General features: G+C 43.2%; 1 protein-coding gene and 2 long non-coding RNA genes across 5 annotated transcripts; 2 read left to right on the plus strand and 1 right to left on the minus strand.

Annotated features, from left to right (window-relative positions):
* Positions 1-2,869: 2,869 nt before the first annotated feature.
* PPP1R3B (protein phosphatase 1 regulatory subunit 3B) lies at positions 2,870-17,476 on the minus strand. Of its 3 annotated transcripts, XM_035270230.3 has the most exons (3): positions 16,468-16,559; positions 14,097-14,226; positions 2,870-7,949 (listed from the first exon to the last, which is right to left on the minus strand). In XM_035270230.3, the coding sequence occupies exon 3, from the start codon at positions 7,922-7,924 to the stop codon at positions 7,067-7,069; it is 858 nt and encodes a 285-aa protein (XP_035126121.1). In that variant the 5' UTR covers positions 7,925-7,949; positions 14,097-14,226; positions 16,468-16,559; the 3' UTR covers positions 2,870-7,066. The 3 variants fall into 3 exon arrangements, with proteins under 3 accessions (XP_035126121.1, XP_008977500.1, XP_008977501.1); XM_008979252.5 differs by lacking the exons at positions 14,097-14,226; positions 16,468-16,559 and adding an exon at positions 17,267-17,476; XM_008979253.5 differs by lacking the exon at positions 14,097-14,226 and having other exon boundaries at positions 16,468-17,476.
* On the plus strand, positions 7,707-13,345 carry LOC118146777 (uncharacterized). The gene is made up of 3 exons (XR_004732740.3): positions 7,707-8,068; positions 11,899-11,963; positions 12,874-13,345. It is a non-coding gene; the product is annotated as an uncharacterized LOC118146777 (long non-coding RNA).
* A 193-nt stretch (positions 17,477-17,669) lies between the features above and the next one.
* LOC100896570 (uncharacterized) lies at positions 17,670-21,801 on the plus strand. The gene is made up of 3 exons (XR_613137.5): positions 17,670-17,858; positions 18,801-18,843; positions 20,911-21,801. It is a non-coding gene; the product is annotated as an uncharacterized LOC100896570 (long non-coding RNA).
* Positions 21,802-25,768: the final 3,967 nt, after the last annotated feature.

Here is a 25,768-nt window from a genome sequence, read left to right on the forward strand (position 1 = left end):
ACAAGACCAGTCTGGGCTTTCTGAGCTCTCTAGAGATCTAAGAAGATCCAGAAGAACCAGGAAAGGTGAGCTCGGACAGGGTTCATGCCACTGGGTTTGCCCAGGTGTTCTAGTGTATACCACCGGGTGCTCCTGGCTGACTCACAGGAGCCTTATCCATTCTCAAAAGTGCCCCAGTTTAGATCATAAATTATATGGTCATCTTAAAAAAAAAAAAAAGAAAGCAACTGAAAATAACCTGCTCACTCAAGACTTCAGCAAGTCGGCTCTCAATTCTCTTCCTACATGACTCTTTCTTTGGATTGGCAATCCGTGGCCTACTTTAAGTATGCCCTGGTCCTGCTTTAAGTATGGCCCATGAGCTAAGAATGGTTTTTACATTTTTAAAGAGCATTTAAATAAAAACAAATATGTGACAGAGATCACATGTGGCGCACAAAACCTAAAATATTCACTAGCTGGTGCTTTGCAGGAAAAGGTTGCCAACCCCAGACCTGGTCATTTGATCTCGTAGCTTTGGATAGAGGGCTGGGATCTTGATGTCTTTGGCCCCAAAGAACGTTGACAATTCTGTATCCTCATCCCACCTTTGCCAAATCCTGGGCCCGCAGTGCTGGAGAGGCAAAGCAGTGTTTGTGGAATGAACAACATCAATGCAAGCATGTCACTTACCAGAGACTCCCATGCAGAAAGCAAAAGGCATCTGTTGAGATTCCTCCAAGGGAAGGTGACAAGAAGAAATGAGATTTAGTTAAAGTCTTCCTGTGCCACACAGAGTTTCTACTCTGGTATAAGAGAGCGCTGAGGCCAAGAATTCCGCCTGTCTCCTGGAACGCCCCTGTAGCCACCGTTCCTTGGTGATTTCCTTCCACCAATTTATCCTGAGGTTTAATCAGGCCCTCAGAGTCCCAAATCATTTCATTCTAACTTTCATACTTTCATGCGGCCTGTGGTTCTGGTATGTGCTGAGGAAGCCCTTGGGAGGAATGCGGCTTTTCTTGTAAAAAAAAAGATTGTGTTCACCCCTCACCCAGAAACTGCATCTCTCCAGCATGAGGGACTACATTTTAGAATCACCATCTTGGTTCCTCAGTTCTATGAGATTGATTCTGGTTCACCAGGACAGTTCTTGGAAAAGAGACCTGTGTCGTCCTCCTGGCTCAGTCACTGATGGCTCTGGGACTTGAGGAAACTCACTCAGGGACTTTGTCTCTCCCTCCCCACTCCTCTCTCTCTCTCTTTTTTTTGAGACAGTCACACTCTGTTGACCAGGATAGAGAGCAGTGGTACAATCACACCTCACTGAAGCCTCAAACTCCTGGTTCAAGTCATCTTCCTACCTTAGTCCCCTGAGTAGCTGGTACTACAGACACAGTATCACACCCAGCTATTTAAAAAAAAAAAAATTGTGGAGATGGGGGTCTCACTACATTGCCCAGGCTGGTCTTGAACTCCTAGCCTCAAGCGATCCTCTGTCCTTGACCTCCTAAAGTGCTGGGATTATAGATGTGAGCCACTGTGCCCAGCAACCTTCCTCTCTTTACCCATAAAATAGAGAGCTCTCTGACATTTCTTCCTGCCCAATCACTGAGGATGTGATGAAGTCCAAGTGATTGTCTGGAATGTGAGTCACTCCTGTGATTCTGAAAGGACACAAATAGTGTATGCGGCGCTTCTTATGAGTGTCTGTATTTAGAAACCTCTTAAAAATGAACATGTTGGCTGACTCTCAAAAGCATTCAGGGCGCTGCTAGAGCCCCTGGTCACCTTATTCCCACAAAACATGCTCAGGGCCCCTTCAGCAGAGACACTAACAGAAGATGGGAGGCCAAAGAGGTCAGTGGCAGAGCTTGGATTGGAAGCCAGACTTCTTGAATTCCAATACCTGCCAAGGCTCTCCATGCTCACCAGAGCAGTTATGCAGAACATGTGAATGTCCTTCACAGGGACTGGGGGAAAAAGCATGTGACTGCGTTGTATATAGAAGATGAGTGGTAAATGTTCAGCTGAATTACTCAGAGCTAGGCTTTTGCTATTCTGGAGACATTGCTCTAGAAATGTGTTTTTCTTTTTCTTACGTTGTTTTTATTCCAGACATCCCTGAGGTTTTGGTCTCACAACTTATGATTAGTTCATGATTATTAAAACCTCATTGAACCTCAAATAGACATTCACAAAAACCAGAGTTAACGTCTCCACCCTTCCCATGTCTGTGAAGGCAAACTGTGGGCAATGTGTGAAAATCTTGAGAAAGTTAAGTACAGAGCTCACTTTTTGCATCTCACTAGCTGCTAAACTTTAATACACTCTGCCTTTCCACTAAAGCCACCGCCCACTTCCCTGGGGTGGCATGGGACTCGTTGACATGGAACTTCAAGATGCAATTTCCCACCCTACTCTGTCTGCATCTTGTTCTGAACCTTGGAAAAACAGCAGCTCTGGAAATCTCACTTAGGGTGAGTATCCACTACCTACCAAGGTCTGGTTTGTTTTGCTGGTTACAGAGTTTGTTTGCTTAAGCTGTTAAAAGCTATGATAGCCACTTAGAGTTTTCCTGCTTTTGTTTGAATACATCTGTCTGCACTGTACTTTGAGTGCAAATGACAGGATAAGAATGCCTGTGACCTTGGATCATTCAAAATGGGTGCAGAATAACACTAGTCCCTGGATCTCTTCCCTAGCACTTACCTTCTCAGCTATGCTGTGACAACTTTAAAAAAGCAGTTATCTCCTTCTCTGCCTTGCACCTTTAACTCAGACGTTGACTGTGAGCTTTCTCTTTGGAAACCTAAGACCTACATGTGGAAATGTATTGATTTGAAATATTTATCCGCTTCCTCTGGCTCTAAGAATAGAAGGACAGTTTCAGTTTTGTTTTGTCTACCTTTATTACATTTTTGCTTATGAGATACAAACAAATCTCTCATACCACACAGAAAAACATCCATTCTTGTGATTTTTAAAGTGCATTTCCCCTTGAACTTTGTGTATAAAAATATTTATCTTTTAAAACATGCAGAAATTTCTTGACAAGGCACTTTTTGGTATAAGATGAAGATGAGTCCTTGGTTTTACATTCACATTGAAGTAAAAGTGAAACATCGTTCCAGCTGCGTTCTCAAAGCCCTCAGAGGTCCAGCAGTCTCTAAAATCTCATCCACAAGACTGAAAACATTCAGGGCTTTACAACGTGGGTTGCACAGCTTTACAACCATGGCCAGGAAAAACTGCCCGGAACAGCAGCTGTCCTTCCCAGTTCCAGATGTGTTGTCTCACTCTAGGAAATTAAGATAAGCTGTCAAATTGTCTTCGTGAGACCCTGCAAGGTCCCATCATCCATGTAACTTCTTATCTCCAATTTCAGTGACCATGTCAGGAGAGATGTGATCCGGACTCTCCCAGAACGACATTTGGATGAGAAATTTTAAAAGAGGAAACAAGGCAACCAAGGTTTTCATTCCCTATCCATCAAGAGGGAAGATCCAGAAAATGGGCACTTCCAAAAAAATGAACACTTTTTTGATTGATAAACATATATGTACCATTTAATGTCCATGTGACTAGAACTAATGCTATTTTCAAAAAGAAAATGGTTTGAAAAGATCAAACCACAGAGCATTCTTTTAACAGTTCCAAATTTACATCTTCTAAAAATGTATCCTATTTTACCATCATTAAAATGAAATCTTAGTGGTAAAATAAATTCTACCATTGACTCTGAAATTGTTTTAATTTCTGGAGAAATGCACAGCTCCATTATTTCTCACCAGCTCCTGTAGACCAATAACTTTTTAAATAAAGAAACCCACTGAAATTCTTCATGTCTTCCAAGAGATATTGAAAGCTTATTTATTAAATATTTTTATATTTATTTATTGTACCCAATTTGCAAATGCTCCCCAGGGCACTTGAGGGAATAAATACAAAACAAAAATGAAGTTGCTTCCCTATTCACAGACAACTGCACCTGTGACAGGTGGCTGGTCTTTCTGGGGCAACAGGGAAAGATTCTGGGACTCGGGGTCCACTTGTTACCATAACCAAGGTCTATCTGAAGATAAACCTACAAGTCAGGCTGCAGTGAAGTCTCCAACTAAGAAACCTGTCACCCTCCGAACTATGTAGGCTTATCTACTGATCATGAGCTGTCAAACGAGGAGAGAACCCATTGGTGCAGCTCCTGAGGCCTTCTGAGAATTTCATGGGACAGAACGGGGACAAAAGGAAAAAGACTGTTTCCGGCAGGAGGGTAGTAGGGGAACAAGTGGTAAACAGAAGCCAGATAGCAGACTGTATTCTTCAGACCCCCATACATCACTGAATGACAGCCCTGATGAGGAGTCTTTTATTGGAGAAGAAGGGTCTTTGCAAGCAGGTGAGGACTTGCCTTCTGAACTGTGTGGTGGGGTGAGCATCCCAGGTGTACTGGCTGGGGGCTTGGAACCGGCGCCTCCAGCGAAAAAAAAAAGCTGGGGTGAGCTGAGAGAAAGAGGGTTTATGGCTGCTTTAGAAGAGATAGTTATCAGTGAATTACCATATTTCAAATTTTGACATGGGAATGTCTTAAGATCATTATTAGATGAAATTAAACTGACTTTATTAAACAGTCACTTGAGGCCTTTTTCTTATGAACACAGAATGATCCTTAGTTGGGTAACATGTCAATGACAGTACACTCTGTGCCTTTAACGCATTGCAGGGAGGGCGCTTCTTAAGAAAGTAAAATTCAGGACCCACATGAAATCAGTTTTGTTTCCATCTTTGAATGATTTATGCCATTAATAGTTCTGATCACCAAATTTATAACATTTAAAGTACTGTCTGTGTATCTGACGTCTGGTATGTCTATATAAAACATAGTTCTGCCCAGTAACAGCGTAAGGTAAAAATATTTTTTCCCCTAAAATTATATTATCATGTAATCCTACAGTGTTACCTGCCTGGGAGAGTTACAAAAAGCAAAGCATTAGATTTCAGGCTAAGAATAGCCAGTTTTAGGAATAAGAATTACATGAAACAGCACTTAAGATCATTTAAAAAGTCAAGGCATTTTAAACTTCAGAAATGAAAGCAAAAACAAAACAACAAAAACAACCTAACCCAACCACAAAACTCTAGGAGGCAAGGCACTCCATATCTGCCTGTTAGTTATGTACAAAGCCACATATGAGAGGTCTTTTCAAATTAATCTAGAAAATCCTAGCACAAGACTCTTAGCTTGAAAAGCCTGACAGCTGTGCCTCCAAATCCAGGCAACTGTGCTTCCAATCCTCCTCTTGCTTGCCTTGGGAAGCAAGATCTCACTTCAGTAAGATCAGGCAAAACAGAAAATAAGAGTCATTTAGCCAAACTCTAAAAACAAAAATAGAAACAAAAAATCCATCTTCCTACAAATATACATGTAAAAAAATAGTTTTAAAGCACCCCTAAGTAAACGCCAATCTTGCTCAAGAAAAATCACAGGTTTGGCTCTATCTGAAAATGAATGTCCTGGAGGTCTCTCTCATGCTCTGGTTTTTTTTTTTTTTTTTTTTGAGACACAGTTTTACTCTGTCGCTCAGGCTGCAGTGCAGTGGCATGATCTCTGCCCACTGCGATGTCCACCTCCTGCGTTCAAATGATTCTCCTGCCTCAGCCTCCCAAGTAGCTGGGATTACAGGTGCCCACCATCACACTTGGATAAATTTTGTATTTTCAGTACAGATGGGGTTTCACCATGTTGGCCAGGCTGGTCTCAAACTCCTGACCTCAGGTGATCCACCCATCTCAGCCTCCCAAAAGTGTTAGGATAACAGGCATGAGCCCCGGAGGTCTCTTTTACAACAGCACTAACCAACAGACTTTAGTCCAATATGGTTAAGAACAATTAATCTCTGAAATTTCAGAGATGGCAAACATTTAAAATAATGTATAACACCTTGGGTGAGGTTTTTCTCCCTTATCCCTTTACATATTCACACACCATAAATAAGAACACCCAAATCCGTGTCCCTGGGTGCTGGTAAAGTGGTCTAGATATTGTAAATCATAGTAAAAATAAAACCATTTTCTGAAGGCTTCGAGGAGATACTGGATCTGCAAATCAAATGTCTGAAACACAGCGGAAAAGATGACTCTCCAGGAAAGGAGATCCAAAATTCTTTCATAAGGAATGAGACAAACCAGCCAAGCAAGTTAAAAAATCTTGTCACTGAGCCTTCCAGCAACTCAGGGTAAATGTGGGGATTTGGAGCGCTCCTCTCAGAAGGCAAGAGGAAAAGCTGAAAGTGTCCCCACTCATGACTGTCCTGCCTTGTCAGAGCCCTGCAATCTGTGACACTGCACAGGAGCCAGTGGCTTTTGATGACTGGTGTGTCGCTCTCTGCTGGAATAATCTATGGGGCCAAGAAGAGGGGAGAGGAAATGCCTGTTTCAATCACAAGCTAATTTGCCTTTATTATCTTTTCCTGAACATCAGATGAACTATGGTAGAACATCAAATGCAAAAGATGAATGTGCAGAAAACAGGAACCAATCTCATTTCTCTTCTGCAGTTGCATTAAAAATATGAGTCAGGTCAATGTGTCACAGTGCAGAGATAAAGCGTGAAGTACACGTAGCCGGAGGACCCACAGCAGCTTGCAGGAAAGGCCTGGCTGGCAGAGAGCACCCAAAGATGAACACTACGAACAGTGAGGGTCCGACAGGAGGTGGCAGGGGCTGAGCGGCTTTCAGCGACTGATGTACCACAGCAAAGGGAGAGCAGAAGAGAGACTCCTCCAGCTTCATCAGCACTGGCACAGCCTTGGTTCCCTTTCCAGCACCGACCTGCACAGACGCTTGCGGCTGCCACAGTGCCAAAGCGCGCCAGCCACCACCACTCCTTTGAGTGCAACACCGGTTGTGTAATCTGAACCTGGCTGGATTTGCTGGTTTAAGAAAGAAGTGAAGAGGATGCTTTGATTTTCCAAAACCAGGCCTCATGGAAGTCCCACTTTGCTCTTCCCTGGCCTTCCATCTCCACTTCGCAGTGAGCAGAGCTAGGCTTGTCTGCAGCAGCTCCACCACGCCCTGTCACCTGCAGTCACTAGTAGTAGGGCCCTAGCTTTTCGTATCCTAAGTAACTTGGCCACTCTGGAAACAGACCATAGGAACACCGAGGGCTTCCAAACTGGTCAAAGGATATTCCCAAATCCGGTCCATTGTTGGGCTTGGTCATTCCCTGGGTAGATTTTAACTCAGCCCGGATGATTCTATAGTTCTTGCCTCTGTTGCTGTCCCAGTGTGTCTGTCCATTGCACTCGTAGCACACAGCAAATTCCATTCTTTCATAAGACTGAATCTTCTCAGGCAAGCTGATGTCGAAGGAGAATGTGTCCTTGTCTGAACCGGCGTAAGTGTCCTTCACGTACTGGCAAGGAAAGTCTGTGTAGCTCTTCCAGGTGTCAAATGTCATCCTTATTTTCACGGTCTTCTCAAATGCAAGGTTCTGAACCTTCACAGTGCCTGCGATGGCCTTGTCCTTGAGCACACAGTTCTCAAGGCAGACATGGTCAGCCTGAAGTCGATTTCTAAAGTCTAAGTAATCTGCAGAGGGCTGGGAAAAATCCAGAACAAAGCTCTCGCTCTCTGCTGTCGTCAAGCTCACAATGTTGTCTAGGAGCTCGGTGATGTTGAATGGGATATCTAGCGGGTCATCAAATTCTGAGAACACTTTGACCATTGTCAGGGCCAGCCCTTGGTTGTCTGCGAAGGACACCCGCTTTTTCACCTTCTTTTCCTGGACGGCCGGGGCCACCATTCCACTGGCTTCATTCTTGCTGCTCAGCTGAATACAAGGCCTCAGCGGTTTGCTGGGCTTTGGTGAGATCTTAAAGGCAAACCTCTCTCGGCGCAAGGAAGGGGCCATGCAGTTGTATCTGCACTCGATGTCCACAGCCATCATGGGGCTAGATGAATAGGCTAGAACCCTAGAAAGACAGAAGAGAGAAAACAGCAGAGCAATCAGATCAGATAGATGTGTAAAGGCATGATTCCAGCAGGGACTGGCAAACAATGTTTCCTTTTATCTCTGCCCACATGGCTACAGGTCAGGATTAACTCCAGTGTGGTCCAGCACAACACGGGTTTGAGGGAAGTTTATGTTGGGGAGGGGACAAGATGGGGGGTTCAAGGTTAAAACAAACAAAATAGTATGCAACTCACTAGTTTTAAAACTAAATACACAGGTTTTTTCATCAGCATTTCTTGGGACCTTCCGTTGGCTAATGTGCCACAGAGGATCATTAAAAGGGCATATACTGTTTTTAAAATTTCCCAAACCTATTTGATTAAAAAGGTATCTTCCATAGATAACTGTCCTGAAGGACACTATTTATTTATGTATTTTTAGAGACAAGGTTCACTCTGTCACCCAGGCCGGAGTGCAGTGGCGTGACCACAGCTCACTGAAGCCTCGACCTCCTAGGCTCAAGTGATCCTCCCACCTCAGCCTCCCAAGTAACTGGGACCACAGGCACAAGACACCATGCTTGGCTAAGTTTTTAAATTTTTTGTAGAGACAGTTCTCACTATGTTGCCCAGGCTGGTCTCACACTCCTGGGCTCAATCCATCCTCCTGCCTTGGCCTCTCAAAGTGCTAGGATTACAGGTGTGAGCCTCCCTATCCACACTTGATTAATTGAGAAGTAAAACTTGTGTATTCTTATGGTATACAACATGATGTTTTCATATATGTATACATTATAGAATAGCTAAATCGAGCTACTTAACATGCATTACATCACGTTATTTTGCAGTGAGAACACTTAAAATCCACTCTCAGTAATTTTCAAGTATATAATATATCATTACTAAGTATAGTCGCCATATTGTACAGATCTCTTGAATTTATTCCTCCTGTCTACCTGACATTTTGTACCTTTTGGCCAAAGGATACCTCTCCAGTCCCTCCACCCCCAGCTTCTGGTGGCTACCACTGTAGTCTCCATTTCTATGAATTTGATTGTTTCCGATTCCACATATAAGCAATATCATGCTGTATTTGTCATTCTGTGCCTGACTTATTCACTTAACATCCTCTAGGCTCATCCATGTTTGCACAAATGACAGGATTTCCTCCTTTTTTCAAATGGAATAGTATTCCACTGTGTTTATCTATCATGTTTTCTTTATTCATTCATCCACTGATGAGCACTGAGGTTGATTCCATGTCTTGGCTTGGTGAATAATGCTACAGTGAACATAAGAGTGCGGATAACTCTCTGATACACTGACTTCAATTCCTTGGAATATATGTCCTGTAGTGGGATTGCTGGGTCATAGAAGAGTTCTAGTTTTAGTCTTTTGAGGAGACTCCCTGCTGTTTTCCATAATGGCTGTACTAATTTACATTCCCACCAGCAGGAGATAAGGGTTCCCTTTTCTCCACATCCTTGCCAATATTTATTTTCTTTGGCCTTTTTGAAAATAGCCATCCTAACAAGTGTGATGTGACATCTCTTTATGGCTTTATATTTGCTACAGTCTGATAAAAAGTGATGGATTCATCCCACATATATGGATTGGGTGTTCCCCATATGCTGGGCATCCAGCAAGACAGTGGGATTTAATAGTGAAGACAGACACAACCCTACTTTCATTAAGCTTATGGTAGGATTTTTTTTTTTTTGAGACAAAGTCTCACTCTGTTGTGCAGGATGGAGTGCAGTGGCACAATATCCACTCACTGCAACCTCCGTCTCCCGGGTTCAAGCAATTCTCCTGCCTCAGTCTCCTGAGTAGCTGGGATTACAGACATGTGCCACCACACCCAGCATATTGTTATATATTTTTAGTGGAGACGAGGTTTCACCATGTTGGTCAGGCTGGTCTTGAACTCCTGACCTCATGATCTGCCCACCTTGGCCTCCCAAAGTCCTGAGATTACAGGTGTGAGCCACCAAGCCAGGCCAGTTTATGGTAGGTTTTTAAATATCAGGAAGCCATTTTTTAAAAAAAGAACCAGCAGGCCAAGTGCGGTGGCTCACACCTGTAATCCCAGCACTTTGGGAGGCCAAGGTGGGCAGATCACAAGGTCAGGAGTTTGAGACCAGCCTGACCAACATGGTGAAACCTTGACTCTACTAAAAATATAAAAATTCACCAGGCATGGTGGCATGTACCTGTAGTCCCAGCTACTTGGGAAGCTGAGGCAGGAGAATTGCTTGAACCCGGGAAGTGGAGGTTGCAGTGAGCAGAGATCACACCATTGCACTCCAGCCTGGGTGACAGAGTGAGACTCCCTCTCAAAAAATAAAAATAAAATAAAATAAAAAGAACCAACAATTTAGTATTTTTAAGCCTTTAACATAGGTGAATATTTGTTTTTTCCACAAGTGAAAATAGCCTCTGTAAGAATAAAAATCAAATAAAATCATGCTAAAAGAAGATAAATCTGAGTTTAAAAAACTATATTCTTCTATAAGTAAAAATTATAAGTAACACAAAAAATATTAAAGATAAACTGTGAAAATATTTCACAACAAGCCTAGCAGCGGAGCTAATACCTTAATACGTAAAGTGTTCTTACAAAGCAATAATAAAGTCAAATATTCCACATAGAAAAATAAGCAAAGAACATGAATAGAAAATTCATGAAAAAAATTTTAAAGTGGCCTATAAATATGCAAAATGCTCAACCTTATTATTAATTTAAGAAATTTAGATTAAAAACAATGTATGTTTTTACCTATTGAATTACGAAAAAATTTTAAAAGATAATGCAAACTTTTTTTTAAAAAAGACTGGGTTTTACTCTGTCACCTAGGCTAGAGTGAAGTGGTGTGGACATCGCTTATGGCAGCGTCCATGTCTTGGGCTCAAGCAGTCCTCCCACCTCAGCCTCCCAAGTAGCTGGGACCACAGGCACGAGCCACCATGTCTGGCTAATTTTTTAAAAATATTTTTTATAGAGATAAGTTCTCACTATGTTGCTCAGGCCAGTCTTGAATTCCTGGACTCAAGCAATCCTCCCACCTTGGCCTCCCAAAATGCTGGGATTGATAGGTATAAGCCACTGTGCCCAACCAATGCAAACATTTTCATTAGTTTAAATTGGCACAACCTTTCTAATTTTTAATCATTTTATTCTAATATCACATAGAGACATTTATCCTAAGTAAAGAATTAAAAACGCATAGAGGTTAATGTACTAAAATGTTCAATGCCACATTAGACGGGGAAAAAAGTGACAATAACCTAGATGACCAATAACAGGGACCTGGTTAAATCAAATGCACCACATCCATGTGATGTACTTTGATTTTTATTATTATTTTTTTCTTTTTTGAGACAGAGTTTCACTCTTGTTGCCCAGGCTGGAGTGCAATGGTGTCATCTCGGTTCACTGCAGCCTCCACCTCTCAGGTTCAAGTGATTCTCCTGCCTCAGCCTCCCAAGTAGCTGGGATTACAGAAGCCTGCCACCACACCTGCTAATTTTTGTATTTTTAGTAGAGACAGGGTTTCACCATGTTGGCCAGGCTGGTCTCGAACTCCTGACCTCAGGTGATCCACCGCCTGGGCCTCCCAAAGTGCTGGGATTACAGGCAGGAGCCACCATACCTGGCCCATGTGATATAATTTTATATCATTATTAAAGCCATTGTTTTAAAAAATATTTAAATGGAATGAAAAGAGTTATATTTATGTTGTTATATATATGTGTGTATATATATATATAGAGAGAGAGAGAGAGAGAGAAGACAAATTGTACATAGTTGTACCTAATACATAGAACTAGTCTTGTGGTGAAAAATGCAGTTGATCCTTGAATGACATGAGTTTGAACTTCGTGGGTCCACTTATGCTCAGATTTTCTTCTGCCTCTGCCACCCCTGAGACAGCAAGACTAACCCCTTCTCCTCCTTCTCCTCCTCAGCCTACTCAATGTGAAGAGGGTGAGAATGAAGACCTTTATGATGACCCACTTCCACTTAATGAATAGTAAATGCATTTTCTCTTCTCTATGATTTTCTTAACATTTTCTTTCCTTTAGCTTACTTTACTATAAGAATACGGTATACGTTACATATAAAATACAAAATATGTGTTAGTTGACTGTTCATGTTATTGGTAAGACTCTGGCCAACAGTAAGCTACTAGAAGTGAAGGTTTTGGGGAGTTGAAACTTATATGTGGACTTTCGACTGTGTTGGAGGCTAGGTTCCCCTAGACCCCATGTTGTTCAAGGGTCAATTGTATTATGTAAATGCAGAGAAAAAATAGTAGAGATATATTTAAAATCAGAATACCTAGGTGACAAGATTTCAGGAATTTCTGGTTTCCTTGTTTGTATTGTCTTATATCTTCTAAAATAATATTGCATCTATCATCAAAACAAAATGAACCTTAAAAAAATCCTCAAATATTTTAAGATATGCCAAAAACCCATCCCAACACTACCGTCTCACTAAAGCTGAGCACTTTTTTTTGAGACAGGATCTTGCTGTGTTGCCCAGGCTGGAGTACAGTGGTACAATCATAGTTCACTGGAACCTTGAACTCCTGGGCCCAAGCAATCCTCCCACCCCAGCCTCCAAAGTAGCTGAAACTACAGGTGTGCACCTCCATGCCCAGCTAATTTTTCAATTTTTATGAGGCAGGGTCTCACCATGTTGCCCAGGTTGGTCTCAAACTCCTGAACTCAAGCAATCCTCCCACCTTGGCCTCCCAGAGTCTGAGCACTTTTTATCATTCTAATTACCAGGACAAATTTATATTTTGATTTGACGGTTTCAGTGGAGTAAATTAAGGAAATGAGTGACAAGACTAGGATTAAAATCTCAAGTTTGAGAATCACAGAACACAGGATGTGGATGAGTCTGCAAACCTGTCTCCCCTTCTTATGGCACAGGTGTAGGTCTGTGATGATGTGTTAGGGTGTTCACTCTCGAGCAGCCATGGCCACCCGAAGAAGTGACAGGCAACATGTCAACTGTCTTCAGTCAAGAGCTGGGACCACTGGTTCAGTCCAATAAATAACCTCTCATTTTCACCTTTCGATTGTGATTAACCAAACATGTAAAGAAAAAATGTGAAAGAACAAAGACATAACAGATTTGACCCCATTTTTCCAAAAGTCCAGCACTTCCCTGGGATGCAAGAAGTGCTAACAGATGGCCAGTCAGAGAAATGCATGTATTCAGAATCAAATAAAACAATAACTTATGGCCAGAATGCAGGTGCTTAAACACGCATTTTAAAGGATATCTGTCTCACTGTTTCCCCTCTAAGAAACTCAATGTAGTGAAAATTTTAAGGGAATATGCTTTCAATTATGTGTTCTTATACCCACATAACTGTTCTGGAAAGGAAAGTTCTGACCGAAGTAGGCAAGGTAGGTTTACACAGATTCAATGGATTGACTAATAGGTTCAACGTAAAAAAAAAAAATCCTATACTTACAAATTATCCAAATTTTAGTTCTTCCTGTCCTTTGCAAAACTGTGTTGGAATTCTAACCTCAGCTCTAACTTTAACACAAGTAGTGTTTTTGTTTTGTCTCATTTTTGTTCCCCCCGAGACAGGGTCTTGCTCTGCACCCAGGCTGAAGTGCAGGTGTGCGATCTCAGCTGCAACCTCTGCCTCCCAGGTTCAAGCAATTCTCCTGCCTCAGCCTCCTGAGGTGCATGCCACCGTGCCTGGCTAATTTTTGTATTTTTAGTAAAGATGGGATTTCACCATGCCAGGCTGGTCTCGAACTTCTGACCTTGTGATCCGCTTGCCTCAGCCTCCCACAGTGAGGAGATTATAGGTGTGAGCCACTGTGCCTGGCCTCATTTTTAGATAAGCATGAAAACCAAACAAGAGGCTATATCTGGCGTCCCAGTGCCCCCCACTCTACCAATCCTTAACAATCTGGGTGTGAACTGAGGGAGGAGGGGTTCCTCTTTACAGCTTCCTCCTCACCTGAGTTAGCACAGGTCAACTGCAAGTTCTCTATGCTCCTCCAACAAGCCTGTAAACCAATCTCCTATGTACTTTCCTGCATGGTAGAAAAAGGCTTGGAAACTCTCAAGATACTGTGGAAACAGAATTCCAAAGCAAAAGGATCAATCAAAGAATCTCCACACTTACAGCCCACGAAAGCCACCGTCCCAAGTTCTAATCCCTCAGGCTGAAGAGACTTAGCTGAAGATCTTGGTAGAGTTTCACTCTTTCAACCTGATGGCATAAATTTGCACCTGGGATCCCTTTTATCACCAAGCTGTGAGAACAAGCAGAAGTTCGGGTTGGAGAGGCCAGGCTCTAGTCAGAGCCAGAGCAAATTAAACAATTCTGCCAGCACTTGCAGGAGCCAAATTGCTATTGCAAGATTCTTCCATGAAGGGCAAAAGTAGGGTTATGATGGCACAGGAGGGCTACTGCCCCAAAGACATTGCACAAGCAAACCCAGTCTAGAATCACTTCACTATGTTTGTCACCATAACTGCAGGTGAGAACACTAACCTCACTGTGTGGCCTCCATCTGGGGTGTGACTCAACTGTCAGTCACCTTGCCTGTCCTCACAGATTCCAGTTTTGCTTTCCCTGATAATTGTCCAAGAATCAGCATACCAAAGTGTTGGTTTGATGCAGACTTTCCTGATCTGCTCAGGAATTCCCCAATAGACGGTGACAGGGATGGCTGCCGTCATTCAGAAGAACTCCAGCAACTGAGTTGTGCAAGGTAATATTAAGTTACTGAAAAGAAGGCACCTGGACAGGTGTTTCTTTTGCAAATGACATGAAAATGATCGGTTCTAACATAGGATGCAGCAGGCGGCACCCCAAGCCTCCTCTCCTGACAGACTCTCTGGCTGCTCCAGCTCTGTCCTTTTTGCAGGCCAGGGAATATGAGTCACCAAAGTTGGCCAGGAGAAAAAAAAAAAAGAAGAAGAACCAGAAGCTATGGACATACATTTGAACCAGGAGAGCAGGGCTCAGGATCTGATACCAGTTGCAGGACAGGAACAAGAGTGAATGAGTGCTGCTCCCAGGTAGGTATGAATTCTCAAAGACGGGCTTCCATAAAGATGCCTCAGAGATAAGGGATCAATTTCCCTGGTGAGGGACTGGGCCATGCTTCAGGGTAGATTTCAGTATTCATGGCTAAGACAGGGCAGACCCTAACAGAGCATGGAGATAGTTTTCCATAAATGCTTTCTCTGTTCCACTACGACAACACACCTTCCCAAGACAGCTGGCCAAGGTTAGGCAGCCATGGTGATTTTTTCTTGTGAAAACTACAGACTTGCACAGAAAATAACCCCATGACCTTCACGGTTTCAGGCAGCTGAGCTACTGACTTTCTGGCTGTACCTTTTATAGGAAACAAATCTTTTTTTAAAAATTAGGGCCTCAACATTATCCCCTCCATTCACTCATTCTCTCTCTCTCTTTTCTAAGACACACACACACACACACACACACACACAAATCAGATGCACAAACAACCTACCAGGAACACTGAAAACTGCCAAATTGCATTAAGTAAACATTCATAACCCAGGTTATAGTTTTCATTTTTAAAGATATGGCCATCTACCTCCCTCCAACAATTCTTTACTCCTTTCCAAAAGGTTTGACTGATCCAGCGTGGAGAGAGTGCACGTCTCTCCCCTTTGTGCTCAGCCCATGGGGCCCTATTCACACAGCCCTAAAGGCTACTTGTACCCCTTGATTCTATCCTCATCATCCAAAGCATCTTGGAGATTGATATTTGTGAATGAGGTTGCATATTCTAGGAAAAAGGCAAATTCAAATGACACAGCCTATGCCGTTGAAAAACGTACAAGGGAAAACGGCACTAGGCTAAGAATGCCTGCACCTTGCTGTGCTGCTTGAGCGAGTCACTCAACCCCTCTGGGCTTGAGGTCCCCCTCCAAGGTCCCTCCTGGCCTTGACATTGTATGTTGTGACCCATGCCTGGTGGCGCTTCTCTTCCCTCTAACTTTTTTCCCTAAATAGCTCAACTGTACTTTTGTGGTAAGTCCTCCAGCTGTATTCACTTTAGTTTTGGCTCCTGAACAACTCTACCCAAGGAACCCTTCCTTCCTCTCCTCCTCTTCCTCCCAGCCCAAAGCCTGACTTGTCTCTTCTGCTGCACCCTGGGTCTCCCAGGCAGACTCAGCCACTCAGACCACAGTCTCCAATACCTTCCACCAACTCTCCCAGTTCCCAAGTCCAATCTTTCCTCTGTTTTCTCCTCTTTTTCAGAAAACAATGCCCTGACAGGCCCCAAATCTCCCAGTAAGTCATTACTGGCCCCTAATCCTTCTTCTGCAGCTACTGTGCCATCCACACCCCTTTCTTTGGGTTCTAAAGGGAGATAGGAAAGGCCAGTGCTCTCCAGGCTGGAGGATCCCACAAGTCACTCTCCGACCCTGTCCCTTCCGTCCAGTTCGGCCAGGGCTGCACTCCGCCCCCAACCTCCCTACAAGCCTCCTTGGCCTTGCGCTGCACCCACCTTTTGGGCGGCGGAAAAGCCCCCTCCCCAGCTCGCTCGCTTCATCGGAGAGCCTGCAGGGTTGTAGCAAGGGCGGCTACCGCTGCCCGACTACGTGAGCGTTGGTGTGTCCCGGAGGCAGGGCCTGGGCTGGGTTCCCGGCGATGTCGGCGGGAGGGGGGAAGAAGACGACGAGGAGGAGGAGCCCGTTATCGCACCCGGGCGGGGCCGGCAACAGGGCAACCCCGGCCGGTGCGAGCAGCGCGACACCAGCACCCTCGCGCGGCGGCCTGGCCCCCGAGGGCCCGGGACGAGGGATCGTCCTAGGTCCCGTCGCCCTCGGCGACCTAAGAGCCTAACAAGTGTATTTCCTCGCGTTGCACAGGGAAACTGAGGCGCAGAGAGAGACGAAGCGGCTTGTCCTTAAGCTCCAAACCCCACTACCCAACTTTGGAGACGTCTCCGGACCTGTCTGGACCCAGGGCTGGGAACTTGTGCGAGGCTGGAAGCCAGAACAACAGGTGGCAAAGCGATCAGTCGCCCAGCCGCAGCTCCCCGGTCACCGTCGCAGCGGGGCCCAGCAGCTCGGTGGAGCACGTGGGCGCGGCAGGCGCATCCCAGCTGCGGTCCCTAGATCGCCCTCTCCACGTTGAAGCAACAGCTCCCTGGGGCCCACCTAGAGTGTTCAAGGGCCGGAGTGACAGTGCAAATCTCACGGTGAAAGTGTAGGTGGCAGGAACCCAAACGGGTCCCCGCTGCAAGCCCTCGCCTCGGGGTCCCCGGCCCTTCCCTCGTACTGGAGGCTTGGGAAAGTACGTACCGGGTTCAGCTCATAAGTCCCGAGGGCAGACGTGCCAGCCTGCGGCAGCATCCGCGCGCAGGGCGGTGGTGGTGGGGGAACAGGGACAGCAGCCGCGACGGCAGGAGCCGGGCACCAGGCTCGGGTTCGCGCCCCCAGCGGGCGGCCGCGTCAGTCCCTGCGCGAGAGCGGCGCGCTCGCCTCCTCCCTCCGGCAGTCACCCGGGACTCCAGCTCCCGGCGGCCGCTCTGCCCCCTTTAACTTTCCGGCCACCTCTCGGGATTCAGGATTCCATCCCGGACCCCATTTCACGTGAACGCCCCTCGCAGCCAATGGGTGCGCCCGGGACTCCAGCCGCCGACCAATGGACGCGGGGCCACGGTTCCCCGGAGCACTGCTCCGCCACGTGATCGGCAACGCGCCCGGAGTGATCGGGCTGCGGGCCAGGGTCCCGGAAAGGGGTGGTGGGTCACCGTTTCATCAGAAGCCCGAGGACGGGAGCCAGGGTGCAGGGGCAACTTCCTATAGGAGAGCGTCCCGTTAGAATGACAGGGCTGTTGCAAAGGACTGACAGCCGTGGCACAGAGCGTCCCAGATATGGAGGGTTTCACAGGTAGGTACACTTTAGAAGAAACGTCCTGACGTGAGTCTGTTATAATCACTACCTAAATCTACAGGGCCTCCGTGACACATATTATGCACCTTGAGGTCTATAGAAAATGATTTTAGAAAAAAAAAGAAAACCTTAAAGAGTTTGAATCAAAGGCTCTTCTTTTTTTCACTTTACATGTAACTTGATCTGAACTAGCCACTTTAGACCTAAGGCTACCAGTTTTCTAATTTTAATGACCAGTAAAGTTTTAGAAAAAAAAAATTAGAAATTGATAGAGGATTGCCAACTTCTTAAAACTGCCAAGAAAGACATTAAAATAAACAAACCTACCGTCTCCTATTACCATCCTTTTATTTAATTTTATCTATTTATTTGAGACAGAGTCTTGCTCTGTCGCCAGGCTGGAGTGCAGTGGTGCAACCTCAGCCTCCTGGGTTCAAGAGATTCTTCCACCTCAGCCTCCCGAGTAGCTGGGACCACAGGCGCGTGCCACCACACCCGGCTAATTTTTGTATTTTTAGTAGAGACGAGGTTTCACCATGTTGGCCAGGATGGTCTCGATCTGTTGACCTTGTGATCTGACCACCTCGGCCTGCCAAAGCGCTGGGATTACAGGCATGAGCCACCATGCCCGGCCTTATTTTTATTTTTAAAAGTACTCTTTAATAGCAATAACAACAAAATGCAGAAAGGGTGTAAAGAAAGACCAGTCTTTCCCCATTGGATATATTTAGCTTTCTGAAAACTGATTATGTTGAATATGGCAGTTGGGAAATTTACTCTAAGTGTTACAAGCTCAGCTTCCAGTTTTACTAGGAATGCAAGCCTAAAACACTAATCGGCAACAATAATCCAATACAAGCCTTTAGCTCTATAGAAAGCTTTCCTGGAGGAAGTCTTCCCGTCTGAAGTGTGATTATTAATCTTCTTCCTTCTTTTCAGATGGGCAGATCTGATAAGGGACCACCTGTGAAATCAGCTATTGGTAGGTGGTTAGCAATACCATTTCTATGCAATATTCCCTCTGCCAACTTTAAATCTGCTCTTGTTAGGTGATGAGTAGGTTGAAGATTTTTAAGCCATGTACTGGCTACGTTTCTCAAGTGTAGTGAGCATGCCGGAGGAGTGGGCAAAGATGAAGAGCCAACAGGTATTGCAAAAGGTATGCAGGCAAAGAGTAATCCGAACCACACCAGGAAAGAGTTGGGACAAGTAAATACAACTTTGTAGCATTAGGGGTTGGAAGCATTTTTCTTGCATGGGTCTAGGAAACCATAGACAATAATTTCCCGTGTGGTTTAGATGACTATTTCAGATCAGGAGAGAGGGATTAAACTTAGTTGTGGCACACCACAGTCTTAGTAGGTAGGAGGGTGGCATCTGAGTTTGAAAAGAGCACAGTCTTTGCCATCAGGATAGAGTTGAGATGCAAGGGCAGAGGGTGGCTTCAGCAGGAGACACAGCAGTCCAGAGCCCCAGAACCTGAGAGATGGACCCACCCTCAGACACGAACCTGCCTTACCTTCTCATTTTATGGCAACAAAGAGGGAAAGTGAAAATGGCAAATTTCAATGCTTCAGTCAATGCACACCAAGTTCCCTCTATTATACCTGGTTTTAGCTTTAATTTCATTTAATAACCCTCCTCCCCTAAACAAACCAAACCAAAACAGAAAACACTAAACCAGAAAACAGTAGTGGCTAAGCATAGCAAATTATTATTCATCCACGAACTGCTCTTTTTCATGGCTATTAGTGGTAGCACTGTCCATCTTCTTCCTTGCATTTAGTCTTACGTGTGGCTTCTTCAGACCTCTCTTCATTCATTCATGTATTCACTTACTTGTCCAACAACATATTACTAAGGAACCCCTTAAGCCTGGATGCTGAACATGGAAAAAATAAGTGAAATATAATTTTACCCCTGAGAAGCTCATAGGCTAAAAAATATGGATTTGGAATAAATGTATGTTAAGGTAAGTCCCTGTGTTAGGGGAGTTAAGAGGAAGACTGTGTGTTTAGCAGCAGAGTGGGTGGGGAAGGGGATGACCAGAGGATACTCCGGAGATGAGACCATTGAGCAGGATCCTGGAGGAGGAGTTAGAGTTAAAGTGTCATGTCAGGGAGCATGGCAGGAATTGGCAAAGACACAGAGTTTGGTAAGTACCCAAAGTATTTCCACTCTGCTGATTAAAAGTTAGGTTCTCTTTCTGGCTTAAATATTAAACAATGTTCCTTTATACCGGTGTTCACATCAGCTTTCTGCTCATCCAGAAAGTTTTAAAAAAGATTGCTAATGTTTTATCTCCTTCTCAACTTAATGTATTTCGAAAACCAGCTCAGACCTAGTCCTATTCTCATCTGAGATTTTGGAACAGAAATCTTTCTTCTTCCTCCTCCTCCTCTTCTTCTTCTTCTTCTTTCTTCTTTTCTTCTTCTTCCTCTTCTTCTTTGACTCCTAACTTGCTTCTCTTTGAATGAAAATGATTGCAAAATTAATGTAAATAAAAATAACCAGCCTTGGGAGTCAGAACTAAAGAGAACATTCTTTTGCTTGATCAGAATAGTAAGTGGGAGACTGCTTCCAAACTGCCCAAGTCAATTTATATTTAGCCAAGTGGAGTTGTTTGCACCTGTCAGAGCTGCAGACGTGTTCTGGCGCATTATGTTACCTGAGGCCCCCTGCCCCTCTCTCAGATTTGACTGACATTGACTTGCAAGGTCATGTTTTATGGGGACAGGCAGAGAAATACTTCCAAAGGAACTCTATAAGCCTCTGTCTGCAGATAAACAGACAGAGTCCTCTGTGTCCTTAGCATGTGAGAAGATCTTGAGTAGTTTACACTCCAAAGCTCCTCGAGCCCATTTGGGCATTTTTCTTACCGTTGAGGGCTTTTGAGCTCCTGAGTGAGGTTGATAAATGGATCACCTGTTTGAAAGCTCTGTGACTACAGAACTGCTTCTATTCTACAACTTCATACTTCGTGCAGTGCTTTGTGTGAGCCCGATGTATTTTCTTTCATTTGTGTTTTTATTCTTTTTTATGATTACAGTTGACTCTTGAACAATCTGGGGGCTAGGGGCATGAACCCCTGTGCAGTTGAAAATCAACATAGAATTTTGACTTGTCAAAAACTTCACTACAATAGCCTGCTGTCAACCTGAAGTCTTACCAATAACATCAGCGATTAACACATATTTTGTATGTTATATGTATTCTATGCTGTAGTTTTACAATAAAGTAAGCTGGAGAAATGAAAATTTTAAGGAAATCATAAGGAAGAGAAAATATGTTGGCTAGGTACAGTGGCTCATGCCTGTAATCCCAGCACTTTGGGGGCCCAGGTGGGCAGATTGATTGAGCTCAGGAGTTCAAGACCAGCCTGGACAACATGGTGAAACCCTGTATCTACAAAAAAATACAAAAAGTAGCCAGGCATGGTGGCACGGACCTGTAATTCCAGCTATTTCAGGAGGCTGAGGTAGGAGAATCATGTGAGCCTGGGGACATCAAGGCTGCAGTGAGCCAAGATGGCACCATTGCACTCGAGCTTTGGTGACAGAGCAAGCCTCTGTCTCAAAAAAGAAAGAAACAAAATATATTTAGTATTCATTAAGTGGAAGTGGATTGTCATAAAGGTCTTCGTCCTGGTTGTCTTCATGTTGAGTAGGCTGAGAAGGAGAAGGAAGTGAAGGGGTTGGTCTTGCTGTCTCACGAGTGTCAGAGGCAGAAGAAAATCCAAGTGTAAGTGGACCTATGCGGTTCAAACCCATATTGTTCAGAGGCCAACTGACTAATACTAATATAATGTATTAGTATTAGACATTGTGGAAATTACAGAAAATACAGAAAAATATCAAAATAGAATCAGTACTACCCATTGATAACTACCATCATAATTCACTATGTTTTCTTTCAGTATTTATTCTGTGCATAAAGATTATATTATCTGAATCATAGTGTGTGTGTGTGTGTATGTATATAGTTTAATATCTTCATTTTTATTCATGACTGCTTCTCATTTTGAGTATATTAGTATTATAGTTTTCCTGACATACGCTTTTTAATGCCTGCATAATGTTCTTTCACAGAGAGATCATACTTTATTTAACTATTTTCTTATTGTGGGACACTTAGATTTTTCTTCCCAAATGTTCTCTATTGTTAGTTTGGTGCAAAAGTAATTGTGGTTTTTGCCATTAAAGGTAACGGCAAAAACCACAGTTAATTTTGCACCAACCGAATACTTCAATAAGCATCTTTATATTTAAATTTTGTCCGCATTCCTGGCTATTTCCTACAGCTCTATTTCCTACAGAGGATAGATATTCTTAAGGCTGGATTTATATTGCCAAATTTGAATACTAACCTTTTAGACAGGTTAGTATTGACCTTTCATTCTTGCTACTGGGGAAAACTAAGTTAAATAATCTGGACTTGGGGCAAATTATATCTCGTCTTGCAAAATAGCCATATGAGAATTTTTATGAATGAATCATTTACTGTATGCCTGGGTAAAAATAGCTGCACACCTTATCTAGTACTTTAGCTTTGAATCTAAGTACACAGACAATTTGTGTTATGAATAAGGACTTCATAACCCATATTATTGACTTAAATAGCATTAAGTGGTGGCTGGTCAGGGACAAGGTGAAGAGGCTAGAAACCAGGGAATGCCACCTTGCCAAAGGCTTAAATACCATTAGGCAGAGCCCATATATATTTATATTCTTTGCTTATTCACCCTCTGTTCATAAATCACATTTAAACATGTAACTCTATACGTATAATGCAAGGCATAGCAAAGTTGCATGCAGAATTTCTTGACAAGCGACATGCATTTTTGTGAGGAGAAAAATATATCAAACTGCCTTTAGGACTGTAACTGACCACTTGGCTATTGCATGCTTTGTGCCTTAGGTCTGGGATGTTTCTCTTGCATGCCTCTGGAATCAAGTGACTCTGATACTGCAAGCACTTCAGAATATGTATAAGCAATTTCACCTGGATTCATCGTATATTTACAGAACTGCCTGGATCTTACTTACAAACATGCCATGATATATATTTATATTAAGAAAACAACGATTCCCTTGAAAGATGAGGGAAAACAAACTAAGTATTTATGTGCAACGAGTCCTAAGTGTACACCACTATGTTTTCCATCAGCCTTTGATTTTCTGTCACTCCTCTTTTTCTTTGAAATTTAGAGTCAGAAGTGAATTGACTTCATGGTTTTCCTCATGATTATTTGATATCCTCTAGAGAATTATGACTTAAAGACTTCATTCTTTCTTCTCAAAACTCATGTTAAAGATTTCGCCAAGCAGAGCCACAGGCTATTTTGGAGTTTCAAATGGAGCAGTTAAAACTAGGAGGTCACACACGTTGAGATTATTCCTTCAACCCCCAGCTTGTGTGCCTGAGGAGACACGCATCTCAGAGGGCAGAGGGGCAGCGGTTGCCTAATGAGGCTATTTCACCTACTGTATAATAAGATGCGGAGGACAATAGCGCATTTGTTATAAAGACTACTTGAGTTTGTTATACAGTTATTCTTCACCAAAAACAACAACGTGATAACTCACAATGTGAGTCTTACTTGGTAGATAGCCAGGACTATAAAATATACAAAGCCAGACTTTGCCATTATTTCCGTCTGAACCTTAGAGATTGCGATAACCATGTATTCAGCCTTAACAAAGGTATTGGCACCATTCTCATTTTTTTTTTCCTATTAATTCTTTGGTCACTTTCAAATGCAAAGTCCTCCAAAGTGGAGGGTCGTTTGTCTCTTATTTTACTCATGGCCATTTATTCCAAAAAGAGAAGTAAGTTATCCTTTCTTCCTTGAATTTAGCCCTTATTCTTTTTTCTTCCTGCCTCCTTTTAAAAAGTATTCCTCCTTAGTTTAAAAAGTCTAGAAATTTTTCTCTTATAATTTTGCAAGACTAGTAAATAAGCAATTCTCTTTGTCATTCTCCCTTCTTAAAAATCAGCATTGTTTATCAACTTTTAGGAACAATCCCAAGACATAGTTTATGGGGGAAAAAAAAGGAACTGATTGCAAAATAAGGAAGTTTCTGGTTTAACTTCCTGCTGAAATTCCTAGGAAGAAAGACAAAAAGCTGAAGACTCACATAATCCTCATGCCCTAGCGATAATGAAGTGTAGCATAAGAGCTTGGTCACCTGGTGGTATTGGATGAGTATGCTGACTCTGCCACAGTGAGCTATGGACCTTGGAGGAATTTACCTGCCAACTTTGCACCTCTGTTTCCAGATCTATAAAATGGGAATACTAATGCCTGCTGGTAGGATTATTCAGAGGATTTCTTGGAACAATATTTATGTATAACCAGGATAACTTGCTCCATAAAACCTAAGTGCAAAAAAGTCACATTTCTTGATTATTTAAATACAGTGAAATCTAGAACTGAACCCTCCACCTACTAAGGCCAGCAAGAAGCTAAATGTCAACTGGTTTATGCAGCTCTTGGAACTGGGAACAGACCTTTTGTTCCTTAACTCTGTGTTCACAGCCCTTAGCACTGTTCCTTCTGCAGTCCAGCCTCTGTGCAGGTCAGGTGTTCACTACCCACTGAGGCTAGTGCTCAAGGCAGGCTTTGGTGATGATCACTTAGCTGGCCTGACATGAATCTCATGCACCCTCAGAGAGAAGCCTCTTCCAGAATATTGCACTCAGATGGGGTGTCCTACCACCTGCAGAAACTTCAGTCCCACAGCTCGCAGAGTCTAGGGATTCACTCCCTTTCTGGGCTGGATCTTTCTGTAAATCCACAGAAGTACCAGGTTGGAGCCCCTCCCACATTGGGACAGTTCTGGCCCCTTCCTGGGAGGGTCCATAATTCCCAAACAAATGCTTTATCGAAGTAGTTTCTCCAGAGGCTCCTGGAACATGAAGGAGCTGTTAGCACCACTTTGGGGCTAAAAGAACCAAGCCCTTGGAAAACAAAGACCTGCCTTTCCCTCCAGTGTAAGATGTTGGGGTATATGAGAATGAAACACAAATTTACACCCTGACACATTTGTAAACTATCAAGTGCATGGTAATTATTCCAAGGGCATCACCAGTTTGCTAAATACCCCCTCTGAAACAGTTTTACTACTGGAAACAAAAGAAAATTTTAAAAACATCTTGGATTGCAAGAAGACATGGTCTATGAATTATAGAAAACCACACACAGAGAAAAGATGAAAAGTTAGGAAGACAAGATACAAAGAGACATGAGATAAGAATGGATGGCAAAAAAATGGAATCAAAGATAAAAATCCCTTGTGAAGGTGGAAAGAAGCAAAATTGACAGTGTAGAAAATGGAAACATTGATTTGGAGGCAAACCTTGAGAGGTCTTTTAGGGTATACAGGAAAAGAACCTAGAGTTAGACATGATAAGTGAAAATAAATGTTACTAAGGAAAGTGATAGATACTGATAAATAAAAAGAATGGGAATTCAGTTTAAGACTTACAGTGTTACTAATAAAAAACCAGAACTACAGCAATAAGTGATAATGACTTCATTGAAGAAAACATTTCCAGGCTGGAAAAAGATTGGAGTGTATAGATTGGGCTCACAAATTCCAGGTAAAATCAATTTAAAAACACCCACAGCTAGACACATATTGACAACATATTTTAGTTCCAAAGACCAAAACAAAAAAGTGCTGCAAGTATTCAGATGGGAAATGCCACCCCCAACCCCAAACAAGTTTTTGATGGAAGAACAAATACCAGACTGACTTCTGACCTCTCTGTACTACTGGAGTCGGGAAAACAATGGAGAGGCACCTAAAAGCATTTTATATTCAGCCAAGTTGACTTTCATGTGTAAATGACCTTGCTTCCTAATACTCCCTAGTTTTGTTACCATATATAGCAATGAGAATGAT

The sequence above is a fragment of the Callithrix jacchus genome, chromosome 13 (assembly GCF_049354715.1).
Source record: "Callithrix jacchus isolate 240 chromosome 13, calJac240_pri, whole genome shotgun sequence".
Lineage (NCBI taxonomy): Eukaryota > Metazoa > Chordata > Mammalia > Primates > Cebidae > Callithrix > Callithrix jacchus.